Here is a 23,361-nt window from a genome sequence, read left to right on the forward strand (position 1 = left end):
AACAAATACCGTTAAATAAAGATGAAATATAACTATTAACTCACCAGTGCTGACTTCCCCAGCTGTACTGTCAGCATTATCAATGGTACCATTGAGTCGTACTATGTTAGAAGTGGCTTTTGCTACTTGAATTGAAGTGCTACTTGAATTTTGATAATTTAGCTTGGAAAGACAGTCACCACTCCCTTTTGCACTCTCTGTTTCAGACACTGTGTGCATAAAAGAATACATGCAAAATTTCATTAGGACTGAGGTAACTCTTAGAACAAGTTTCAAATTCCCATGATCTATAGGCAATTATCTATAGGCAATTTTTTTTTTTTACAGGATTAGTTAAGTAACTGAATGACAGCATGTGGTGATACTGACCAATTATACCAAAAGTAAGCTGAGATGTCCCGTGGCAATATTAGCAAACATTACTGTACCAAAGAATGGCTAACTGAATTGTTAAATGATACACTTCTAGAAGAGCTCAGTGGAGAAAACACCATCCAAATATAATTTGTAATCTTCAAGATTCCAAAATGCAATGACATTATAATGCTACTAGGAGAAACTCTATGGCTTGTGTTATGCAGGAGGTCAGACTAGGTGATCAAAATGGTCCCTTCTGGCCTTAAGATCTATTAATATGAAACAAGACTTTCTAGTGACCAACTACAGTCTCTCTTTTTTTAAATATAATTTTATAAAATTTTCTAAATGAGAGTTGCTGTTGTTTTTTAAAAAGAACAAACATTTCAAACATCAGATCTCACAACAGCAATAAAATTTTAATGTCAGACTTATTGAACTCACAAGCACACATTTTAATGCAGCAGTATTACATGTTTCATCTCATTCGGAACCAGTTACATATATTATTAAGTAATGCTTAATTTAAACTAACTCATATCTTTGTTTCAAGGAAAACAAATACAAAAGAGGTTCCAACCACATCCTCACTCAGCAAAAACTGGAAAACACCTATTAACTTGGGGCAGCTGATAATTCAGTGAACACTTCCACTAAGAGCAGTAGTTAACAATATATTTGTCTAAAATATATTTAGTTGTAAGAGCATTAGCGCCTGATTTTCAGAATTGCTGAACACCTACAACCCAAATTTAAGTCAAAGGGAGCTACAGAGGTTTAATCACCACTAAAAGGGCATGTCTACTCCATAAATTAAGATGTAACTGTGGTGTAGGTAGGCATATCCACACTAACTTTAATCTAGCTAATAAGGGTGATAGTAGTGAAAATGCAGTGGCACTGGCTTCAGCAAAAGGCTAGCCAGTCATGTACAACCCCACCTGGGACCCAGGGTACTTACTCTGATTGCAAGACTGTATCAGTATTCTCATTTTCACTTATCAGGATAAACAAAATTATTCTGATATATTCATCAGCAAAAACTGAAATGTCTTGTTACTTAATTAGCTCTGAAAGTTGAGTTACCAATTCTTGGAAATTTTCCAGGTGCAGACCATTTAAGTCTTGAGCAAAACTGCAAGTTTTTACTTTTATTAATGTTTGGGTTAGGTAACATAAAACTGATTTGTCCACAAGGGATTTTAAAGTAACGTAAATTCAAAAGACTAGGATATTAACCACTTGCAGACGCTAAAAGATTTTGATGTTTCTCTGCTAGTGCACATTTGCTCCACTGAACATTTCATCTCAGTTTGTTTGATAATAAAAAGGGTTGACAAAGAAACAACACTGTGTTAAACAACAATTGTCTCCCTTCCATACCCCTCCACACACACACAGTCAGAGAAACCAGGTTTTGTGTGATGGAATAAATGGTGTTTGGAGAGGGTAAAATGGAATTAATCCATTCAATCCAAAGAGAGGCTTAGGAGCCAGAATACAGGCTGCTACCCTTTCATATCTTTGTGCCACTGGATCTGCCTCAATGCAGATCCAGCTACTTCCAATGTCCCTCAAGAGGTAACTAATGCCAGATCTACGCTAGAAAGTTAGGTCGACCCAGCTACATCACTCAGACAGGCCTATGAAAAATCCATACCCCTGAGCGATATAGTTAAGCCAACCTAACGCCTGGTGTAGAAACTGCTAGGTCAACAGAAGAATTCTTCCGTCAACCTAGTTACATCCTCTCAGGGCGGTGGACTAACTACAGCGATGAGAACCTCTCCCATCACTGTAGTGAGTGTCTACACTGAAGTACTATAAGCAGTGTAGCTGTACCATACAGCATTTCCACTCAACTCAAAGCCTAACCAATTATGTAATGCTGCAGTACTTACAAGCACAGAATCTGTATTTGTTTTAGAACTGATTTTTCCAAAAAGACGTATCAGAATTAAATGCACAGAGCAGGCAACTGCACATCTAACCAGGAGCTCAAGTGCACATGCGAGCAACTGACCATTTTCAACAGGTGGCACTTACAAGTGTAAAACATTTTCCGCAAAGCTCCTGGTGATAGTATGTTTCTAAAACTAATGTAAGTGATGAACTTCAGGTGACCCATCTTAACTGTGCATTTTCAGAGCTGGCATTTCTGTTTTGTTTTTTCTGAAATTCAATCTTAACTCAGAATTTCCTGGATGTCTAATGCTTTGGCTTAAAAATACAACACTCTTAATTTTTTTCTTTAAGTAACTGATACCTTTCCTTTAACTTAATTTCAGCTTAAATGTTTCTTATTTAAAAAATATAACAAGAGCTCTTGCTTTATTTGGACCGTCACTTCCCCAGATCCTGTGAATCATCAGCAGAAGAGAGTCCCTGACTTCACCACTTGAGCGCTTTCTAGGAAATATAGGATGGCAATGAGGAAGCATCTTGTGATGGAGGGTTTCAGAAATCCCCTCCTTGGAATCCTTTCCGAGTCTGGAGGACATATACATATGAGGACATATTACTCCTTTTTTGTATGTGCATAAGCAGGGGGTCTCTAGACCTTGCAAACTGGATAGGTACTCCTGCAGAGATTATAAAGTATGCATGGACTCCTGCAAAGAATGCAAGTTCTGTTCTTTACAAGCTCTCTTGCAAGCTCTGCAAGAAATCCTGTGGACCTTATTTCTGGCTTGACATTTGCTGCTTAGGAATCATGTAGCCTTTACTTATGAGCTATCTAAACAGCACAGGGCACTGATGGAAGCATGTAGCAGACCAGTATGCATTGTCCAAACAAGTACAAGCGGACATGTGATGTACAGAACATACATTGAAAGTGCTATTAATAAAATAATAATTCACTATAAAATTAGTCAAAGGTACTCAGTAGGGACAACATATTAAACTAAGTCCAGAGCCTGTAGGCCTAGCCAAGTTATGACATTATTAAATAATTAGAAAACATGCAAGAAGTGAGATCACCTTGGTATCTTGGGCCCCACATCTCTCTAAACCCTTTGTCCAATTTGCGTGAACATTGCCATGCAAGTTCTACCCTGGCATATAAAATGGTAGGCCAATTCCTTTAGGTTTGATGAAAGTATGCAGATGGAGAGGAACAGCAAAACTGTACTTACTACAGAAGGGACTAACAGGCTCCCCACAATGCATCCCCCAACTGGATATCAAAGCATCACCATTTATACACAATGAACTGGACATCAATATTTATAAGATACATACAAGAACTGGAATCACTCTCTCTCTTGTCCTCTTTTTGTTTGTTTATATCTTGAACAGACGTTTCCCCTTGCCTAAATTCTTCTTTAGATAACAAGTTACTGCCAAGATCTGAAAGTCCTCCTATTATAACAGGAGGATTGACAGGATAAAGAAAATTAACTCTATATTTCCATACAATGAAATACTGTGTAGAAGAACAAATGAAATATCCATAATAATATAATTTCTTTTACTAGGTAAATTCCACCTAAAAATATTGAACACTTTACCACATAAAAATTGCCACAGAATGTCAGGACAAGTATAGATTAATTTAATACAACACTGGTGCCACCAAATGTACATAAAAATTCAAATTATGTCAATGAAGTTCAAAATAAGCCAACCAAAAGCTAACCAAAACTTATCTCAACATTCTATTTCAGTTCATTTCCTTAGAAGACTGGGTGTTAGGTTTTGTCCTCAACCAATCCAAATGTTACTCTCTTAAAAAGTTGAAGAGGTATTCCACTGTACAGTAAAAACAGTTACCTACCTTTCGTAACTGTTGTTCTTTGAGATGTGTTGCTCATGTCCATTCCATTGTAGGTGTGCGCACGCCCACGTGAGCAGTTGTCAGACTTTTGCCTTAGCGGTATCCGTAGGGACGGCCATGGCACCCCCTGGAGTGCTGTACTCATGTGTCGGTATGTCAGGAGCCACCGTCCCTATACCCTCTCAGTTCCTTCTTGCCGACAGCTCCAAGAGAGGGGTAAGAGGGTGGGTAATGAAATGGACATGAGCAACACATCTCTAAGATGTTATGAAAGGTAGGTAACCATTTTTTCTTCTTCAAGTGCTTGCTCATGTCGATTCCATTGTAGGTGACTCACAAGCAGAATCCCTGGAGGTGGGATTGGAGTTCACAGCTTTGCAGGCAACTGCACATCTAACCAGGAGCTCTGCAGATTGGAGCACTGCTCTGCTGAAGCCAGCGTCATCTCAAGCTTGCTAGGTCAGAGCATAACGTGAAGCGAACGTGTGGACGGACGACCAGGTCGTAGCCTGACAAGTTTCCTGGATTGGTACCTGAGCGAGGAAGGCTGCCAAGGAAGCTTGCACCCTAGTTGAGTGAGCCAGCACGACCACTGGCAGGGGTACCTTTCCCAGCTCATAGCAGTAGTGGATGCAGGCCGTGGTCCAGAATGAGAGGCTCTGGGCTAACACCGCGCAAACTTTCATCCTGTCAGCAACAGCCACGAACAACTGCATTGACTTACAGAACAGCTTTGTTCTATCAATGTAGAAGGCCAGCACCCACCTGACGTCCAGGGTATGCAGCCTGGCCTTTCTGGCCCCCAGGGTGTTTAGAGGGTCCAGGCTGTGTAGACTGGGTGATGAAGAAGAGGGGTGATGCCGACTGAAGCTACTGTCCCTTCTTCTTCCAGAACCTTGGCAGGGCTGCCAAGGTCCTGGTGGCGGGGACAGCCAGAAGGGCTACTGAGCAGGCTGTGGCATATGTATGCCAACGAACGAAGGGTGGCCTTCATATCCTTCACCCCACACAGCGTGGCATCCATCTGCTTGGAGAAGAGACCAACCCCCGTCGAAAGGGAGGTCTTGGATTGAAGTCTGCATCTCCTGCGAGAGGCCCGCTGTTTGCAGCCACGAGCTACGCCTCATTACTACCGCCAATACAACTACCCGAGCCACAGAGTTTGCCGCATCCCAAGCCATTCGTAGGGTGCACTGGGCTGCTGCTGTGCCTTCCTCAACCAGGGTGCTGAATTCCTAGGCTAACCCTTGTGGGAGGGACTCCTGGAACTTGAGGAGGGTATCCCACAAATTAAAGTTGTAACTTTCCAGGAGAGCTTGGTGGTCTGCCACCCAGAATTGTAGGCTGGCGGTCGAATAAATCTTTCTCCCAAAGAGATCCAGCCTTTTGGCCTCTTTATTCTTAGGAGGTATGAGAGCGGTTTGTCCTTTTCATTGGCCGCGGAGACGACCAATGAGCCGGAGGGCAGGTGGGTGTATAAATACTTGAACCCTTTAGCTGGCTCAGAGTCTAATATCCCACTCTTTCTGAGTTCATGGTTGAAAGTGCTTAAAAATACGGCACTTCTTCTTGACGTGCAATTCGCCCAAGCACTTGAGACAGCTGCTGTGGGGCTCACTAACAGGAATAGGCCTGCTACAGTCCGTGCAAGGTTTGAACCCGGGGGACCGGGGCATGCCCCTCCTGGGGCAAAGTCCCACTAGTGACTATCAACTAACTACAACTATCCTACTAGAAGAAACAATTAAAACCCTAAGGCTAAAGAGCTCTTAACGAGGCAAGAACAACCGCTAACCACTTGCAAAGAAAGGGAGAGAGGTGCTCCGACTAACCACCAGGGGTGGTAAGAAGGAACTGAGAGGGCGCAAGGACAGCAGTGCCTGATATACCACGCCATGAGTGCGGCACTCCAGGGGGCGCCATGGCTGTCCCAATGGATACCGCTAAGGCTAAAGTCTCCGATGACTGTGCACCTGGGCGCGCACACCTACAATGGAATCGACATGAGCAAGCACTGGAAGAAGAAGAAGAATTTTTTTAAAAAAGATGAAACATGTAAAAGTCTCCTGGTTTTGTTTTTAAATAGAAAATGCACTTTTAAAATAATGCAGCATCAACTGAGATTTTCTTTACATGAAAAGTCTTTAGTCAGCAATACCCAGTAAAATCACATGAAAGCCCATACAGTTGGCAATTCTTGACAGTCCTCAGGTCAGTGATGCCAAGTATAGCTCTGGCTGAATGAGTTAAAAAAACAACAAACAAGAGATAACATTTCAACACAGTTCTTCTACCCCCCCAAGACAGCTTGTCTTTTACCAACAGTAGTTGGCCCAATAAAAGATATTGCCTCACCCACTTTGTCTCTCTTACTTATGGAAAGCGATGCCATATACTAAACATAATAAGACCCCATTAAAATCTAGTTATTAAAAATAAATCTTTTAATTTCAATGTGTGCCTTCATCCATAATTCTTTCATTATAATAATCAGTCCCATAAATGTCAAGGTCATACGTCAAATGAAATGAATGTGACAGTTTCAGTAGCACAGAGACCCTGCAAATACTGGTCCGAGGTAGAGAGTGGGGCCCATGACATATTTAAAATGAGTAGTCTCATGGACCATCAGGGCTTAAATCAAATGCATCACTCCCTAGGGTTAGAAGCTCTGTGACAGACTTTTCAAAGCAATGGTCCTGGACCAGTGACTAATAAGAAAAAATTGATTCCTGGAAACATTATCCAAGTGCTATGGTTTTCTAACATAACATGCTTAGTTGCAGAGTTGTTGTCTTTTTTACTTAGAGTTGTAGGCAGTAACTAATGATTCGTGAATTTTGAAGAGTTAAGGTAAAGAATTGTAAAATATAACTGCTTTAATGACTCTTCAATACTTAGTTAAAATAACACATTTTACATTTAATTTAATCCAAATACTCAGACTGGATGTAACGATGTAATTCACCTCTAATAGGTAATGTATAAAGTTAAAAGCAAAATAACAGTTAATAAGACACCATGTCAGAATAAAGTACAAAGAAAGAATGCATTAGCATAACCTTATATATATCATATCTATCATGCATACATAAATCTATACCAGTTAGCAGCAGCGATACTTTGACTAAATGAATACTGAAGTGCATCTGTTCCACAATGTTTATGTCACTAAAACTAACTATGCTTCCATGACTAACAGCATCCAGATCTCTTTAAGAACACAGCATGGTAACATTTTACCAGTCATAAAGACATAAAAAAACAAAACCAATAGTCTGTCAATACATATTTGTTCAAGCTAATAATTTAGAAATACATTATTGGATTGATTGGCTGTGGAGCCTCAGCCCAGCCTTGCGACTATACAATTTTACACACTCCATCCTGCGTACATGCTTTTTAAACACAAAAGCATGCATACAATAGTTATGGGTTCTATGTGTACAAATTCTATCACTTGGTTTCTAAATTGTGCATATGCATCACCTAGCTATGCAACTGTTAGCATGTTAAAAGCATGCGTACAAACTGACATTGCCTGCCAAATATCTGACCTTAAGATCTGAAAAAAGTGAGTCACATAATAAAATATACGCTGCATTGAGAAGTGTCCTAGTAACATGAATGAAGTAAAGACAGATGAACATTTGGCATTTTAATTGTAAGACAGGAAACAAATTTTTTTATTTAAAAATATTTATGTTCATGTAATTTCTATTAAATAACTAATATATAAGTAATTCAATTCTTTGACAGATTTTTTTAAAAAATACAACTTGCTTATCAACGTAAGCTAATATAAAAATGTATGAATACTCTACCGGAAAGAGCTGCTTGTGGTGTGTTGACAGATAGTTTTTTTAAAGCTTTTTTAAACTGCACTATTCCTAATACAACATTTCTTATCTTCGTCCATAGGAAATAGCCACTTCTGTTACTTGAAGGCCAGGTGCTTTCCAAAACAGCCTATTCAATGAACAAAGTCAGATTAAATGATTCTAAGAAGTCCTTGCTTTCTATTACAGATTTGCTTAAGATTTTTAAATGCAAGGATGTTCAAAAAGTAGTTCGCTGACTTAAAATCAAACTGGCAAGAAACATGCTACATTAGTAAGTAAATCTTAGAATGTGAAAAAAAAACCCACAGCAATTTTCTAACTTATTTCTATAAAAAATATTCCTTCAGTGATTTTTGCTTGCTATTTAGTTATGTACAATGATAAGAATATATCAGCCTTCCTTCTGTCCTCCGCACAAAACACTTACCTTATTATAGTAACCATATGTAATGGCATTAGGGTCAACACCGGCTTTTTTCATTTCAAAAAGGACTCTCACTGCAAGCACAGGCTGGCCATATTGCCCACATAGCTGCATAAGCACCCGATAACATACCTGAAAACAGACATTTTTAGTGTTTCGTTTTATAACAGAATTTATACAAAATTTGAAACAAAAACACCAGATTTCACTTTTTTACCTCATCAGGGGGATCTATCTTTTTGGTATGCATTTTTCGCAGCACATCATATGCAGTTCTCAGAGCCCTGACTTTTGAATGGCATACTTTCACATACGCAGGAAGGCAGATAAACCATAGGCCATAGCAGTGACGCAGCAAACACCTGGACCACATCTGAGGAATGGAGGAGTACCTCTTAGCTATCTTATGGGCTGATTTTATTTCCTGTAAAGAGGCATTCAGTTAGCATCTTTAATATACGTATTCGATTTTTTAGAAATGAATCAGTTGCTCATAAAAGACACACTGAAATTTATGCCAGAAGATGGATGACAGACAGGCAGGAGAAGCAGCACCACACGAGGGGCTCAGTTCTTACCGGAGATAAGCAGAGATGCTTCTTGTAGAATCAGCTCTTGTGGAATTAATAGCTGCACACAAAAAAGCTACTTACTTCTCAAAGACTTTATACTAAATTACTGAAGCCTTCTGCTTGCATAAACAAATAATTGACTCTCCCCCAGCCCTCTCTCTCTCACACACACACACACTGAGAATAATTGAGAATGTGATTCAAGGTGGTTAGCTGTCCTTATATATATATATTATATTGCATATTAGGTCTTGGAAATTACTCAGTTGTCAGCACAGGCCTCCAAGTCAACCCAGTTTTCAATAGTTTTTCTTTGTTCATTCAGATAAAAAAAATAAAAAGTTCATCATCTATACAATGATAGCTTCTCTTTCCCTCCCCCTCATTTCTACCTTCATCATTTGAGTAGTGTCATGGAAAAGTAATCATGATTGTAATCAAAATCATCTGATTTATAATCAAATATTAACATACATTTGTGAGACTAATTCAGAATACTGACAGGTACCAAAAAGGAATTGTCCAATTCCAAATGGTGACAACATTCAAAGTAAAGGAAACAAAAACCAACCAAACAGAAGATCCTAAATCTTGTGCTTCTTTCTAAACAAGTTTCAAGCATCCATTATATTTTGTAGATGTTTGCACACTCAAAAGTTAGGTGGATGGGGTATGCCGGCAGCCATGTCATTTTGCTATGATCTTGTCAGATTTCACGAATTAAGCATAATTAGATTAGGTCTAAATTTGGAAGGAGGCCTCAAAGACCATTTAGCTGCTTTACCTGGATCCTAGGAAACAGCATTATCAATTTGACATAAGATTTTTTTTTTGGAATCAGTACTGAGTCAAACACTCACCATGGTCAAAGAGCACCATGCCACAAATGGTGACTTCTTTCAAAGGAAATATAGACCCTAAGTTCTGTCCACTTGTGGTTATTATAGATCCTAGGGTGCTTTCTTGCCAGATTACAACTCAGGTATTGTATTCTGCCTACTTACAACCCCCAGGCACTTCCACAGTTGTATACCGTATTCTTTACTTACTATCAAACTACTATGAAGTATTGCCATATACTATTTACATTGTTAGAACATAGAATCCTAGAATATCAGGGTTGGAAGGGCCCTCAGGAGGTCATCCAGTCCAACCCCCTGCTCAAAGCAGGACCAATCCCCAACTAAATCATCCCAGCCAGGGCTTTGTCAAGCCTGACCTTAAAAACTTTGAAGGAAGGAGATTCCACCAACTCCCTAGGTAATGCATTCCAGTGTTTCACCACCCACCTAGTGAAAAAGTTTTTCCTAATATCCAACCTAAATCTCCCCCACTGCAACTTGAGACCATTACTCCTCATTCTGTCATCAGCTACCACTGAGAACAGTCTAGATCCATCCTCTTTGGAACCCCCTTTCAGGTAGTTGAAAGCAGCTATCAAATCTCCCCTCATTCTTCTATTCCGCAAACTAAACAAACCCCGTTCCCTCAGCCTCTCCTCATAAGTCATGTGTTCCAGTCCCCTAATCATTTTTGTTGCCCTCCGCTGGACGTTTTCCAATTTTTCCACATCCTTCTTGTAGCGTGGGGCCCAAAACTGGACACAGTACTCCAGATGAGGCCTCACCAATGTCGACTAGAGGGGAACGATCACGTCCCTCGATCTGCTGGCAATGCCCCTACTTATACATCCTACTTATACAACAGCTGCTGTTCTCTACACCAGAGAGTCTTATATTGTGATGTTTAATTACTAATACTCCTACAGTAAAGTGCTTTGAAGTACTCAGAGGGAAGATACTGTAAAAGTATAGAATCTTATTATCACAAAGTTTTTGTTGTTGGTGGTGGGTTTTTTTAAACTTTTTTTTTTTTTTTTGGGTATCCTTTAGATTTCAGTCACCAGGAACAAGAGGGAAGGAAGCCCTGTTTTCATCCAGTTTCTCGGAAAATTCATGAAAGCCAGCCTGGAATAATTTTAAAACCTCTACATGCTAAATTAGGTGAAAGATCATAAATGGGTTCCAAAGATGAAAGATTCCTAATACCACATGAGTTCTTATTAGCAGTGCTCTTGAATATTCCAGTTTGATTAATTCTCTCTTTCTTAATGATTCATGCAGATCAGGAAACATGGGGACAAACCAGTAATTCCTTTTATCTGACAAGACAACCAAGCTTTGTAGAAGAATACTATGAAGGCCAGTGAAAGCACAAATACTTTCAGCTTTTTTACACTCTGGATGCTACTACACTATGATCTAGCACTTACTGTGATTTTAAGACCATACCATTGCAGAGGTTTGGTTCTTCAAGGTGTCATAGCTTATAATATTGGTGAAAGTCCAGCAAACTGTTTTTTGTTACCAATAATTCAGTTAAATCTCTGTGAAAAGAGACTATCCATCAACCAGCTACAAACTGAAAATTTTGAACATGTTATCTTCGGATGCTGTCTATATAGGTAGAAGAAAATGGACAGTATTATATAGCACGGGTAAGAAGGAGGCTGTTCTGTCAAGGCATTTTTAGGACCAAAAAAAGAGGCAAAAGTCCTGGAAATAAAAAGTCAAGAGGCCTGGCACTGTTTTATACCTCAAGAAACCGCAAGTTGTAGCCAGAAGTGGGAAAAAAGCATGGATAAATATAGTAGGGTCAGAATTCTACATTTCCAAGGACAAACTATTTGTACTGCCAAATGTTAATGATTTTAAAAGACATTTCATTACTACAAATACAGAATGTAAATATTCATCTGAAATGTAATTCTCAGCACTGTCCATTAGAGGGGAAAATAAGCTACTTAAAATACTTGTTTAAGTCAGGAGCACGACAGATCATAAAAATCAAGACATAGTGAACTGAATAGTGATCAAGCGAGCTCTGTAGCAGTAACGACTGCAAGTGCTCACTCACTCATTAAGCAAAAGTTGATTACATGACCAAATACTCAAAAGAAATTTTCATTAATTAAATTAAGTACAATGTGTGCATGCCCCTGTACATCCAATTTAGTGCTCATCAGTAATTTGTAGAGCAAGAAACAAGTGACATTAGGTGATTTATCAATACTGTCAGACTGTAAAACCTACTAGAGAAAATCTGTTTTTAAAAACTTGTATTACGATTTGAAAAGGACTGGACATTTCTTTTTCAGATGTTTGTGAACAAGCCCAGAGAAGAAATGTTGAGCCATCTATAGCAATAGGTGGGGAGGGAAGAAGAAATAAGGTACTTCAATAAAGCTGTGAAAATGGTCACCACCTATTATAAGGAACACAGCCCAATCCACCCAGGAATTTAAGGATATCATCAAATCCTTCCCCAAACAACTCCAAGAGAAACTCTACAACCTCATCTCCCACAAACTGACCCCACTCTTCCTGAGCTGGTCCCTGAGACTGCCACCCTCTCAGTGGAAATCCCTCCTGAAGGCCCACTTCTATCAGGCCTAGAAGAAATTAGCTGACATTCGTCTAGTTATCTCAGTTATTTATCTGATCACTGGACTGCACCTTTATGTGGAGGGAAGAGATTTACAGGTGGGAGAAAGGGGTGTGTAAAATCACTAGAATTGTAATAAGGGGAAGATAAGCAGGGCAGAGAAAAAGGGAGGGGAATTTAGTGAGTCTGAACATGCACATGTAATAAAAAAAATGCGTACCTGTTACCACTCTCATCACTTTGCTCGTAATTCTTTCCCCCAACCTCCCATTTAAGTTTGTGTATTTGTAGACTGTACACTCTTTGGGAGAGGAACTGTATCTCCTGTGTGTTTGGAACTCATTTACCCATCTGTAGGTGCTATAGCAATCTAAATAATGAATACTAATAGAATGGAGATTGCCCTAAAAAGAGAGTGTAAAAGTTTGCTTGGTCATCCAATTTGATGACACAGGTGGCACAAGGCAGAAAGCAGAAAAAATGTCCACTTCTTAAACAACTATGGGAGAGGAAGGTGAGAAAGGTCCTCGTGCCCTTAAGTAGAAAAAAAGAGAATTGTTTAGAGATAACAACTCCAAGTCTAGCGGTCACTACAGGAAATTATGAGCTACAACTGGTATATATAGTAGGGGAAAAAGGAAATATGGGATTCCTATACTAGTGCCATGCCTCCAGGATGGCTGAAATCCTCTTTACTTTTCAGTGTGGGACTCATCCTTTCAAGAATCGGGAGCATAGGGACACTCAGGGCTCTCAGTGGATATGGCTGGCCAATAGAATCCAAACTCACACGACAACAGAATATATGTCAGGGGTAGGCAACCTATGGCACGCATGCCAAAGGCGGCACGCAAGCTGATTGTCAGTGGCACACACACTGCCCGGGTCCTGGCCACCGGTCCGGGGGGCTCTGCATTTTAAATGAAGCTTCTTCACATTTTAAAAACCTTATTTACTTTACATACAACAATAGTTTAGTTATATATTATAGACTTATAGAAAGAGACCTTCTAAAAACGTTAAAATGTATTACTGGCATGCGAAACCTTAAATTAGAGTGAATAAATGAAGACTCGGCACACCACTTCTGAAAGGCTGCCGACCTCTGATATATGTGCACAAGGAGTTGAAGAAGAATCAATGTTGCCCAAGTTAAGTTTCTTGGTGACGAAAATTATTTTTAGTTGCATCTACAACCATGGTAACCAAGGGTATTGATGGCTAAGCGTGGAAGCAGAAGGCCCTTATAAACTTTTAAAACTTCTCTAGTAATTGAAATATTTCAAAGTACCTGTTTTGTTCTCCTGAACATTGGGGATGGGCTGTTGGGACTATTGGCTTTTGAAGACAATTTGTTATTTGGTGTAGTCAGGAACCCCTCAGGTGGGTCAAACAAATCTAGTTTCAGCACAGGAAATCCACTATAGCTATAAAAGAAAAAAATGCCATAATCTAACCTTTATAAAGACAGTTTCAATCAGAAGTGAACATAAGGTCTAAGAATGTCAGTCAGACTTTCCTCAGGTAAAAGGAACAAAGTTTTTTTTACTGAAAGTTCTGGATGACTTGCATAAACACACAAGCTCTCAACTTGTTGCATCCACTTACGTAACCAATTTTGAGTCTTAAGTAACAGTTTTTCTTTATTAGTATTCCAATAAATTAGCACAAGTCAAATGTATTAGTATTGACTGTACTTAGTAGAAGAAACTTATGTGCTGATTTAGTCTCTAATGAACAAAGCAGAACACAGAGGTCCATAAAAATCAATATACGTACTACAAATCCATCTGAAAGATAAAATTAGATTACTAAAAGTCCACTTTAATCTAGCAATGTAACAAAGATCCCAACAGAAATAATCTAATTTGACATGTAATTACTAAATTAATAACCTCAGTTTTCACCCAAGGGCCTGATTCTGAGACATACAGTAGTTCCTGCAAAGAAATAAGCATCCTCAGCTTGTACTGAAATCAATGGGAGCTGACAGACACTGAGTATTTTACAAGAGGTTTTCTGTAAATTGCAGACTGTGACCCTGAATGTTCAATTTTAAAATTTAGATATCAATATTAACAGACTAAGATTAAAATACTGAATAAAGTAATTTGATGTCCACACAAATGAAAGTCATTAAAGCTTCAGTTCAGTTGGCACAGCAGGCTTTTCACATGTAAGCTTTTTTACAGAATGAAAAATTGTGGGACTGGAAAGTTGTATTCTATAGGTATCACAATACAGCTCTATAAATTAGCGGCAGAAAGGCAACAGGGCACTTTTTTGTTGTTGCTGGCAATTATTTTATGCTGCTCCCTTGAGTACCTGTACTGCAAAGGGTGCTCTTCGCCATTAGGTAGGTGAGGGATCTCAGGTGGTGTTATGAAAACTGTGTGTTCACTCTTGTAGGACTCATCCAACTCTATAAGCCGTGTTTCACCACTCTTGTCCATATCTATCTGCAGAAATTTAATTACAAGAAAAGTGTGTGTTAAAGTTATATTTGGTTACAGGAAATTAACGTTAAGTCTACTGCACAGCACAGGCAAACACTATGCAATGTTAGCATAGAAGGATTGTATTTGGGAGCTAGGAACTCCTGGCAAGGTGACGATTAAGAGGCACAGTTGTTGGGGGGAGGTTAAATGAGGACTAGCTATGTAAAGTTGATGTGCCTTTTTGCTAAAGCTTTTTTCCAGTCTAAATTTATATGACAGCCCCCAAACCAAGGAAGGAATGCTGCTAAGAAAACACCTTTTGACACTTGGATGCTTTATTTGTAACTATTTTTAGCACTTCAAGACCGACCTGATGGTCAGCTTTGAGATATCTATCTCAGAACATTTATCTGTTTAGTGACATATTTGTTTTTCATTCATATAATAAGCTCATAGCCATTTTGTTTCCTCATGGATCCCTTTAACTGTCCAGAGGAGTTGTTTTTGTGAGGACCACCACGTTTCAGAGGTAAGCCACTCTAAACTTGTGTGCAAACAGAAGAAATTGCTTCAACTTAATTTTCCAATATGAATATTTACAGCTATTCTTCTATTCCAACTTGATCGCTGACTGGACTAGTAACAGAAGCCTGATCCAAATGGTGTAATTTAGTGAGATCACACAGCTCTGCACAGCAATTTCAGTTCCTTACATAGTAATTAACTTCTGTAATTGATATAAACTAGCAAACCTTTCTGTCTGCTTAGTGTTCACATATTTAAAGAGATGCCAGATTCAAGGCATCTGACCTATCCAAAGTAACGGATATTGCTCAAACTTTCTGCTCCCTGTTAGACAGGAAGAATTGGGCTCAGTTGTAACATTCAATTAGGCAAAACAAAAATTGCTGTTCTCCTCAAGAACCAAAAGGAAGTAGAGGCTGCCTAGCAATATTACCAAAAGCTTCTCTTTCCATTCCTTGAGCCACAGAAACAAAGTGTGATTGTTTCACTGGAGAGAAGAGAAGAAGAACAAAAGAAGAGAATTTTTACCACATACCAACAGATCTTCTTAGCATTATAGTTTGAATCATTTGTGTGCATCAGCAGCAGTTGCGCTGGAAACTGTAGAATTTCAGATGGTTCTCAAAACAACCTACTCAATTACTATTCTCACGTGGGACACATTTTATTAGCCCACACCAACATTTAAATTCCATGAATGGCCGTGTGGCTGTGAAACGAACTACTGCGGTAAGAACGAGCAGGGGACTGGACTTGAAATTAAAGTCATGCCACGTGCCTTCATCATGTATGTCAAGTATATGGCAGGCTCCCTTGGCTGTAAGACAATGTACAGTACTGGATTTTTACCCTCAGTCTTTTCTCCTTGAAAGATAGTTATTGAGCACATACCTAAACTTAGCCTCCTACTGTGTAAGCTTTCAGCTGCTTTTAATAAGCTTATTACACATAACGGATCTGTAGGAGGATATATTCTTTTCCTTTAAGCATGCATTTCTCTATGAGCACAGCACAAGAAGGATGGTAAATCTACCCACTTCAGGGAGAGACGAAAGCTTCATTAAGTCACTATGGCCTGATTTTCAGATGCACTCAGCATCCCCAACTCCCATTAAAGTCAATGGGAGTTACAGATGCTCAGCAGCCCTTCTGAAATTCGTACAGTTTGCAGTGAGGATCCTAATGGCCAAGTGCGTCACGTTTATACAAAATACACCGAAGAATGTTGAAAGGAAAACTGGAAGAAATACATTGTGGATAAAAGCACCAACAACTCATCTGAAATGAGTCTGACTGCACTTTGAGGGCATAACACCAGCAACCTATACACATTGTGACACTTACTAAGTCTCTCAATCCTATCACTAGTGCCCTACCAAATTCACCGTCCATTTTGGTCAATTTCATGTTCATAGGATTTTAAAAATTGTAAATTTCATGATTTCAGGTATTTAAATCTGAAATTTCAGGGTCTTGTTAACTGTAGGGGTCCTGACCCAAAATGGGGCGGGGGTTGCAAGGTTATTATAGGTATGTCATAGTATTGGCACCCTTACTTCTGTGCTTCTGCCTTCAGAGCTGAGCCCTCAGCCAGCAGCTGACATTCTCCAGCCACCCAGCTCTCAAGGCAGCAGCACAGAAGTAAGGGTGGCATGGTACAGTATTGCCACCTTTACTCTGTGCTGCTGGTGGGGTGCTGCCTTCAGAGCTGGGCGCCTGGTCCGCAGCTGCCACTCTCTGGCCACCCAGCTCTGAAGGCAGCACAGAAGTAAGGGTGGCAATTCTGTGACCCTCCCCTACAATAACCTTGCAACCCCCTGGAAACCCCATTTTGGGTCAGGACCCCCAGTTTGAGAAACACTGGTCTTCCCGATGAAATATGTATAATATAGGGTAAAATTACACAAGAGACCAGATTTCACGCGTTTTTCAGGGCTGTGAATTTGGTAGGGCTCTACCTATCACAGACACAGAAGGGAACTGCACTTTTACTGTGTTTGGATGGCAAGCTCTCTTGCAAGAAATGCTGACTGGTCAGATGAACCACACCTCTGCCACGCTCTCTTTTGTAAAAATTAATTATCCTGTTGGATCCAACATCACCCCTGGCTTATTGTCCCTGCAACGTTTTTTTCTGCTGGTAATGTGATGCACCTCTCCAACATCAATGAACTGACATCAGGGGAAGTCTGCCTCCTTCCTAGGACATCGAAAATGTTCAATTTTTGCAGCGGCTGTGTTCTACTCAGATACCATGGCACCTACTTCACATTCATCACAATGATCTAAAAATGTGCTCCTGCTCTCTTTTGGAAGAGTAAACGGCATGGTCTTCAAGTCCACTTTAAGCATCATAGTATCAGAAACTGCAAGGGCACATTATGTAATTCAGATTCAGAGTTATCTGTAGAAATTTCAGAATATTCGGACATGTTCTCTGATCGTTTCTGATATAACTTGCTACAGACACATCTTCTACATCATAGCCAGCAAATATAGAGTGAGCTGTACCTGGCTGAAACAAAGTGCAAATGTTTTTCTCCATTAACTCCCCTAAAAAAGGAATCTCAAGTGTAAATATGTTTCAGCAGCTAATGGCACTATGCTTATATAGATTTTAAATAAATAAAAACTGCACTAAAATTCAGGAAGATTCACACTAATTATAATTGTTATATTTTAAAAGTACATTTAAAACCAAAAATTTAGTGCCGGTCAAAAGTGCCAAACTGAAGGGCCTACAGACTGTTTATGCACACAAGCATACCATGAGCAGCAGTAGTATAGGCTTCCCTAGACTGCTGCATGCCTGACCTCGAGGGACCTCTCCAAGGGATGAGCAGGCAGTCTATCCTCTGCAAAGAAGCTAACGAGTCACTAGCAATGGAGACAGTACAGGTAATATGTCCCCTAGAAACTGGACTCGGACACTATTCTGATGAATTTACAGTTTGGTATGGTCTTGGTCTTCCTATATATTGTGGTCAACACCATAATATCAATAAAACAACTACTGAGTCACTTCACATAGGCTGTCAATTACTAGCCTGAGCTGGATTTCAACTGGAGATCACTGAAACAATTTGTCCAGGCATCCTGTAAGTCAAAACACCTACCATTCTAAATATACAACACTAGGAAAATGATACCCTCTGAACCTGGGCTTTATTTGTACTAAATTGTCACTGACTACAATGCTTGCTTTTTAAAAGCTTAGCAAAAGGCATTTTTTCTATAGAAAAATACTTTGCTGAACTTGAACTACGAAACCTACAGATTGACACTTGATTCCTGGTAGTTTAGCAACTGTAGATTCAAGTACAGAAAAAGCTGATTCCTCCAGCAACATAAAATTAAAATAATTTCATAGTTTCTCTCTTTACTGTGTAACAGATACATACATAATATAGTTTTGAAAGGATCCTTGAAAAACACATTTAAAATTTTATAAACACAGCTTTTTTGGTACACAGAGATGCTCTTAATTATGTATTTTACTGCATGAGACAAATTGAGAGGATTAGCTATTTAATCATCTGAACAGCAAACATATCTCTTTAAAAAACAGAAATAAATTAAACTTTACTTGATAATTTAAATATTTCTAAAGATTTAAAGAAACAAGTTTTTATTTTCGGTTTCAGCAATAAAGTATGTTAAACTCAGAAGTTTATATGGATTGAAGTATTTCTGAATTATTTCAGGAAAAATGAGATCTTGTGAAAAAATTTAGCAATATCTAAGGCCTTACTTGAATTGCAAGCTAATAGTAAAATACTGTAGCCGAGTTGTGGACAAGCCATGGAAAATTGCAGAAAAATAATAATGGACCTTATTATTTGTGGTAATAAAGTTCATTATTACTTTTCTGTGATTTTCTGCAGTTGGCTGCCTGGGGCTGAGAGTGGGGGCTTCTGCTGTTGGCTGCCTGGGACTCCCACTGTCAACCCCTCACCCGGTGGGGCTCCCGCTGTCAAAACTACAGTGGAAGCCTAATATTGTGGAATCCATAATTTCCGCAATACCGCAAGTTAAGTAGCAATATCCTTTTATTATACAAAATAGATAATCAATAAAGAACTGCTTCTGTGTAGGGGAAATTGAGATGAACAAGAGACTACGCCTTGGCTTGAGATGCTCCCATGGTGGAGCTTTGGAACAGGGCCATCATACTGGCTCCAGTTGTACATACCATAAAATTGGTTATCTTAAAGATGAACAAGATGGTGGTAGGCAACCTCATCGTTCAGTTGTGTTCAAAGACAACCACACAGACACCTTTGTACTGTTCCAGTCATGGACAGATGGCCAATATAAATATCTGGTTATCGGAGGGGAAGGAGGAGAATGACCCAGCTAACTGTTGATTTTCCTATAGTATAGTTCTTGCATTTTTAATTTTAGTAAGCCTTATATCATAAACCCAAAAACAATGTCAGGGGTACAGGGGCCAAGGAATACAGTGTGAAAGGACCTTACTATTGCTCTGACGTTGAAGAAATCCCTTTGTGAGGATCTATTCATCCTATTGAGAAAAGTCTGGCTGGGGGAAATTACTCCATGGAGATCAGCAAATCCTAGGTGCGTAATACAGTTTTTATGTGCCTCGGTTTCCCTATCTTTAGGAGTAGCTGTCCACTTTTGTAAAGTTCATGGAGATTCTTAGACAAAAAGCACAATGCAAGGATTATTATAAAGCATTGTATAAGACTTATTCTCACAACATCCTGGTGAGACAGTAAGTATTATCCCCATTTTAGAGACTGGAAACAGACATACTGTAGACAGGTTTCCCACAGAATGAAGCGGAGAAAGAACCAGGACAGGAATAAATGAGTTCCAAGCTCTCAGCCTTATACTCAAACAAACACACTGCCATTTTCTTCTTTTCTAAAAGTAGAACCTCTTGCTTTGTCTTAAGACCTGCATAGACTATTTGCTGACTGTATAGTGGCAGCATCAACAGAAGAGTTACTCCTTCAGAGTATTGCTTGAACTCCCAGAACAAATAATAATTTTAGCTAAGACACTGATTTATGTGCACACTGAAACCATTCAATAAAATAAAATGAAATGTAACAGAGTGAACTTGGCATTTGTATAATAAACTCATTTTGAATAAAAGCCCTATTTAACATTAAGAGACACAATTAGTCTGCACTGCAATTATATCTGAATGCTGCTCAGCAGTGTTAGCCACTAGAGTACATTCTTGTCTGTCTGCAATTTTCCTTTTTAAAAAAGTTTAACATGGGTCACATGCTTCACTAGGAAGCATTTTTCTGTTAAATTGTGAAGATATCTTGAATGTTTAATTAAATGAATTCATGGTCTACGAACATATACAATTATGCTTTCTTTTATTAATTTGTTTTTGGATAACTATGAAAACCGACCTAAGGCTGGAAAAGTAGATAAGGAGAATTGTGCAAAATTACAACACTTTATAAAATACCAATCAAATCTTTCTGCACAATAAGTCAGATCTCTTCTCAGATTTTTTTTTTTTTCCCAAAGTACGGATTCTTCAGTCAGACTTTCCTTTGCTTTGCCCCCTAACAAGTAACTATTCTAATAATCTTCAACATTAATTCCTGTGGAACAAACAGCAGGTGACCTACTTTACAGGAAATCCTAGACAACAGCACGCATTGCTTATACATCAATGTCCCAGAACAGAATGTTCCAGGTACCTAGCAAGACAACAAACAGATCTTATATTTCCAACACTATTAACAGGAACTTTTTGTTACAGTAGAATATGGCCAAATAATATTAAAAATTGTGGGTTGCAATTTAATCCTTCCTAAACAGATACACACACTTCTAGCATAATGCAGAAAATAAGAGGTAGACTTTTCAGTCAAGATCAAGCCAATTTTGTGTACTCACTTTTGCACATGGAACTAGCTTCATCAGTAAAAGTGCATACATAAGTGATTTGCCTGTACCAAAGCCATAACATGGCAATTGAGTGCATGTGCATTATTTTGGGCACTATCAACCGTTTGCACTAAAACAGAAATTGGGCTTAAAGTCTGGGTGGTACTTAGGCTAAACAAATTTACTTCTGCAAATGATGCACAAACAAACCTACTTTGACATGGGAAGCTCAGCATTCTGGCTGTAAAATGACCTGCCACTATGAGCCGAATCCAGCAAAGCATTTAGACCTTGCCAAAAAGCTAACGTTAGGGCTTGTCTACATGGGGAACTCAGAAAAATCAATCTAATTAAAAGGTGTGAATTTAAAGTGGATTGGTTAAACCACATTAAATATCTAGGTGGACACTCTTATTCAGACGTAAAGTGGCCTTAATTCAGTTTAGTTTAATTCACTTTGGAAATGAATTACGATTAAACTGAATTAAGGCTACTTTAATTCTGAATAAGAATGTTCACGTAGGGGCTTAATGCGGTTTAACTAATCCACTTTAAATTCATAATTTGAGTTGATTTGGATTATTTTTTTTCCTGAGTGCTTCTGTGTAGACAAGTTCTTAGTTACTGGTCAATAACCTGCTGAAAGACACCACTCATAATCCTGGAGTACTCCCACATGCCCTTGACAGAATTATCTTTCCTCTTCTGTGTGTGTTACAGATATGGAAAACTGCCTGGCAGTAAAGAAACTAGAGCAGCAGAGAGTATTCCATTAAATGCAGTATGAAACCATGATACTAAATTAATGCTACCCACAAAAATGTCATAAGAAAACTTGATAAAGATTTTTCAAAATATATAATAATGTATTGTGCTAGCTGAAGAATTCCATGCAAGATACCCAAGACATTTGATAGCAAGTCTGTTAGGAAATATCCACAGGTAAAAGTAGAATATTCATAAAAGAATTAGATTTAAAACAGCTACAAGAGGAAGAAGGCCTATGTTTTATGGGAATCATACATAATTGTTGTTGCCTAGGAGTGTAAAGAGTAACGATACATATAAATGTTTGCTCATTATACATCAGAGGGTCTATACTAAAACAACTTTTTAAAATTAATAAATTAGAAAAGCTGCAAGTGCTGAGTTAGAATTGATTAAAAGAAATCAACCCAATGTTAGCAAAGATCAAGTGGATCTTTGTTTACTATATAAAAAGCATAAAAAGTAATTAATTGATACTATTCAGTTTCTTATGATGCTCATATTCAGTTCCAAACAATTACATAAAACATCACACATCCTATGAAAACTAAACTGCTCTTTAAGGAATGTGGTATTGTCCTGGTGAACTGTAGGAAGAACTACAACTCAAATGATAAGGAATATCATATTTCCTAATATGGATCAAAACTTTCAAAATGTCGATGTACGTGCATGTACAAATCACAACCTGCATGCATGCACTGTGCATTGCGGATGCATATTTGAATACTTGGGCTATCTAGCTATTCACTTTACCAGAATTTGCACTTCAACATCGGTAGAAAGTGACTCTAGAGTAACAGTTACACTAAGGCACCAGAAAACAGAAGTGAAACAGGAAAGAAAAAGCAGAAATGGAAATAATTTATAATGAAGCTATATCAAGCTTATTACAATTATATAACAAACATATTACGCTATCTACAGTACCTGTGGAAGTGAGCAACGGAAAAAGATAAATCAAGTACTACAAATGTACTAAAAACACACTTACTTTATTTACACAATCATCAAAAAATGCAAGGCTTGCATCCTTATCACTAACAAAGGAACATTCCTCAATGAAGCGAATAAACATTTGAGTTTTGGTCATTGATGTGTAGAATTTTTGATGCGACCGATCTCGACTTTTTAAGAACCCTTAAAACAAAGTATATGCATGTAAGAACACTTTGAAGTGAAGGAAACAGCACATATTTCACTAACAAATAGGATAATCGTTACAGAAGTGATACAAAAAGTTATCTTTAAAAACTAGCAACTGTTATGAAACATCTCTATTATTGTGTTAACAAATACTATCAATTAGACACATTTTACCTTTTCAATA

General features: G+C 38.6%; 1 protein-coding gene across 6 annotated transcripts in view; it reads right to left on the reverse strand.

Moving 5' to 3' along the window:
- DENND4A (DENN domain containing 4A) overlaps positions 1-23,361 on the reverse strand; it is a 97,732-nt gene that overhangs the window by 19,879 nt on the left and 54,492 nt on the right. For 5 of the 6 annotated variants that reach the window (XM_037909908.2, XM_037909909.2, XM_043523569.1 and 2 more), the window contains exons 13-20: positions 23,026-23,171; positions 14,743-14,876; positions 13,709-13,844; positions 8,619-8,825; positions 8,405-8,533; positions 7,960-8,104; positions 3,601-3,720; positions 45-209 (exon numbers count right to left, since the gene is read on the reverse strand). In XM_037909908.2, coding sequence (XP_037765836.1) covers positions 45-209; positions 3,601-3,720; positions 7,960-8,104; positions 8,405-8,533; positions 8,619-8,825; positions 13,709-13,844; positions 14,743-14,876; positions 23,026-23,171 — 1,182 coding nt within the window. The remainder of the gene's footprint in view (positions 1-44; positions 210-3,600; positions 3,721-7,959; positions 8,105-8,404; positions 8,534-8,618; positions 8,826-13,708; positions 13,845-14,742; positions 14,877-23,025; positions 23,172-23,361) is intronic. The other variant, XM_043523571.1, reaches the window with a different exon arrangement.

This window comes from Chelonia mydas, chromosome 10 (assembly GCF_015237465.2).
Source record: "Chelonia mydas isolate rCheMyd1 chromosome 10, rCheMyd1.pri.v2, whole genome shotgun sequence".
Classification (NCBI taxonomy): domain Eukaryota; kingdom Metazoa; phylum Chordata; order Testudines; family Cheloniidae; genus Chelonia; species Chelonia mydas.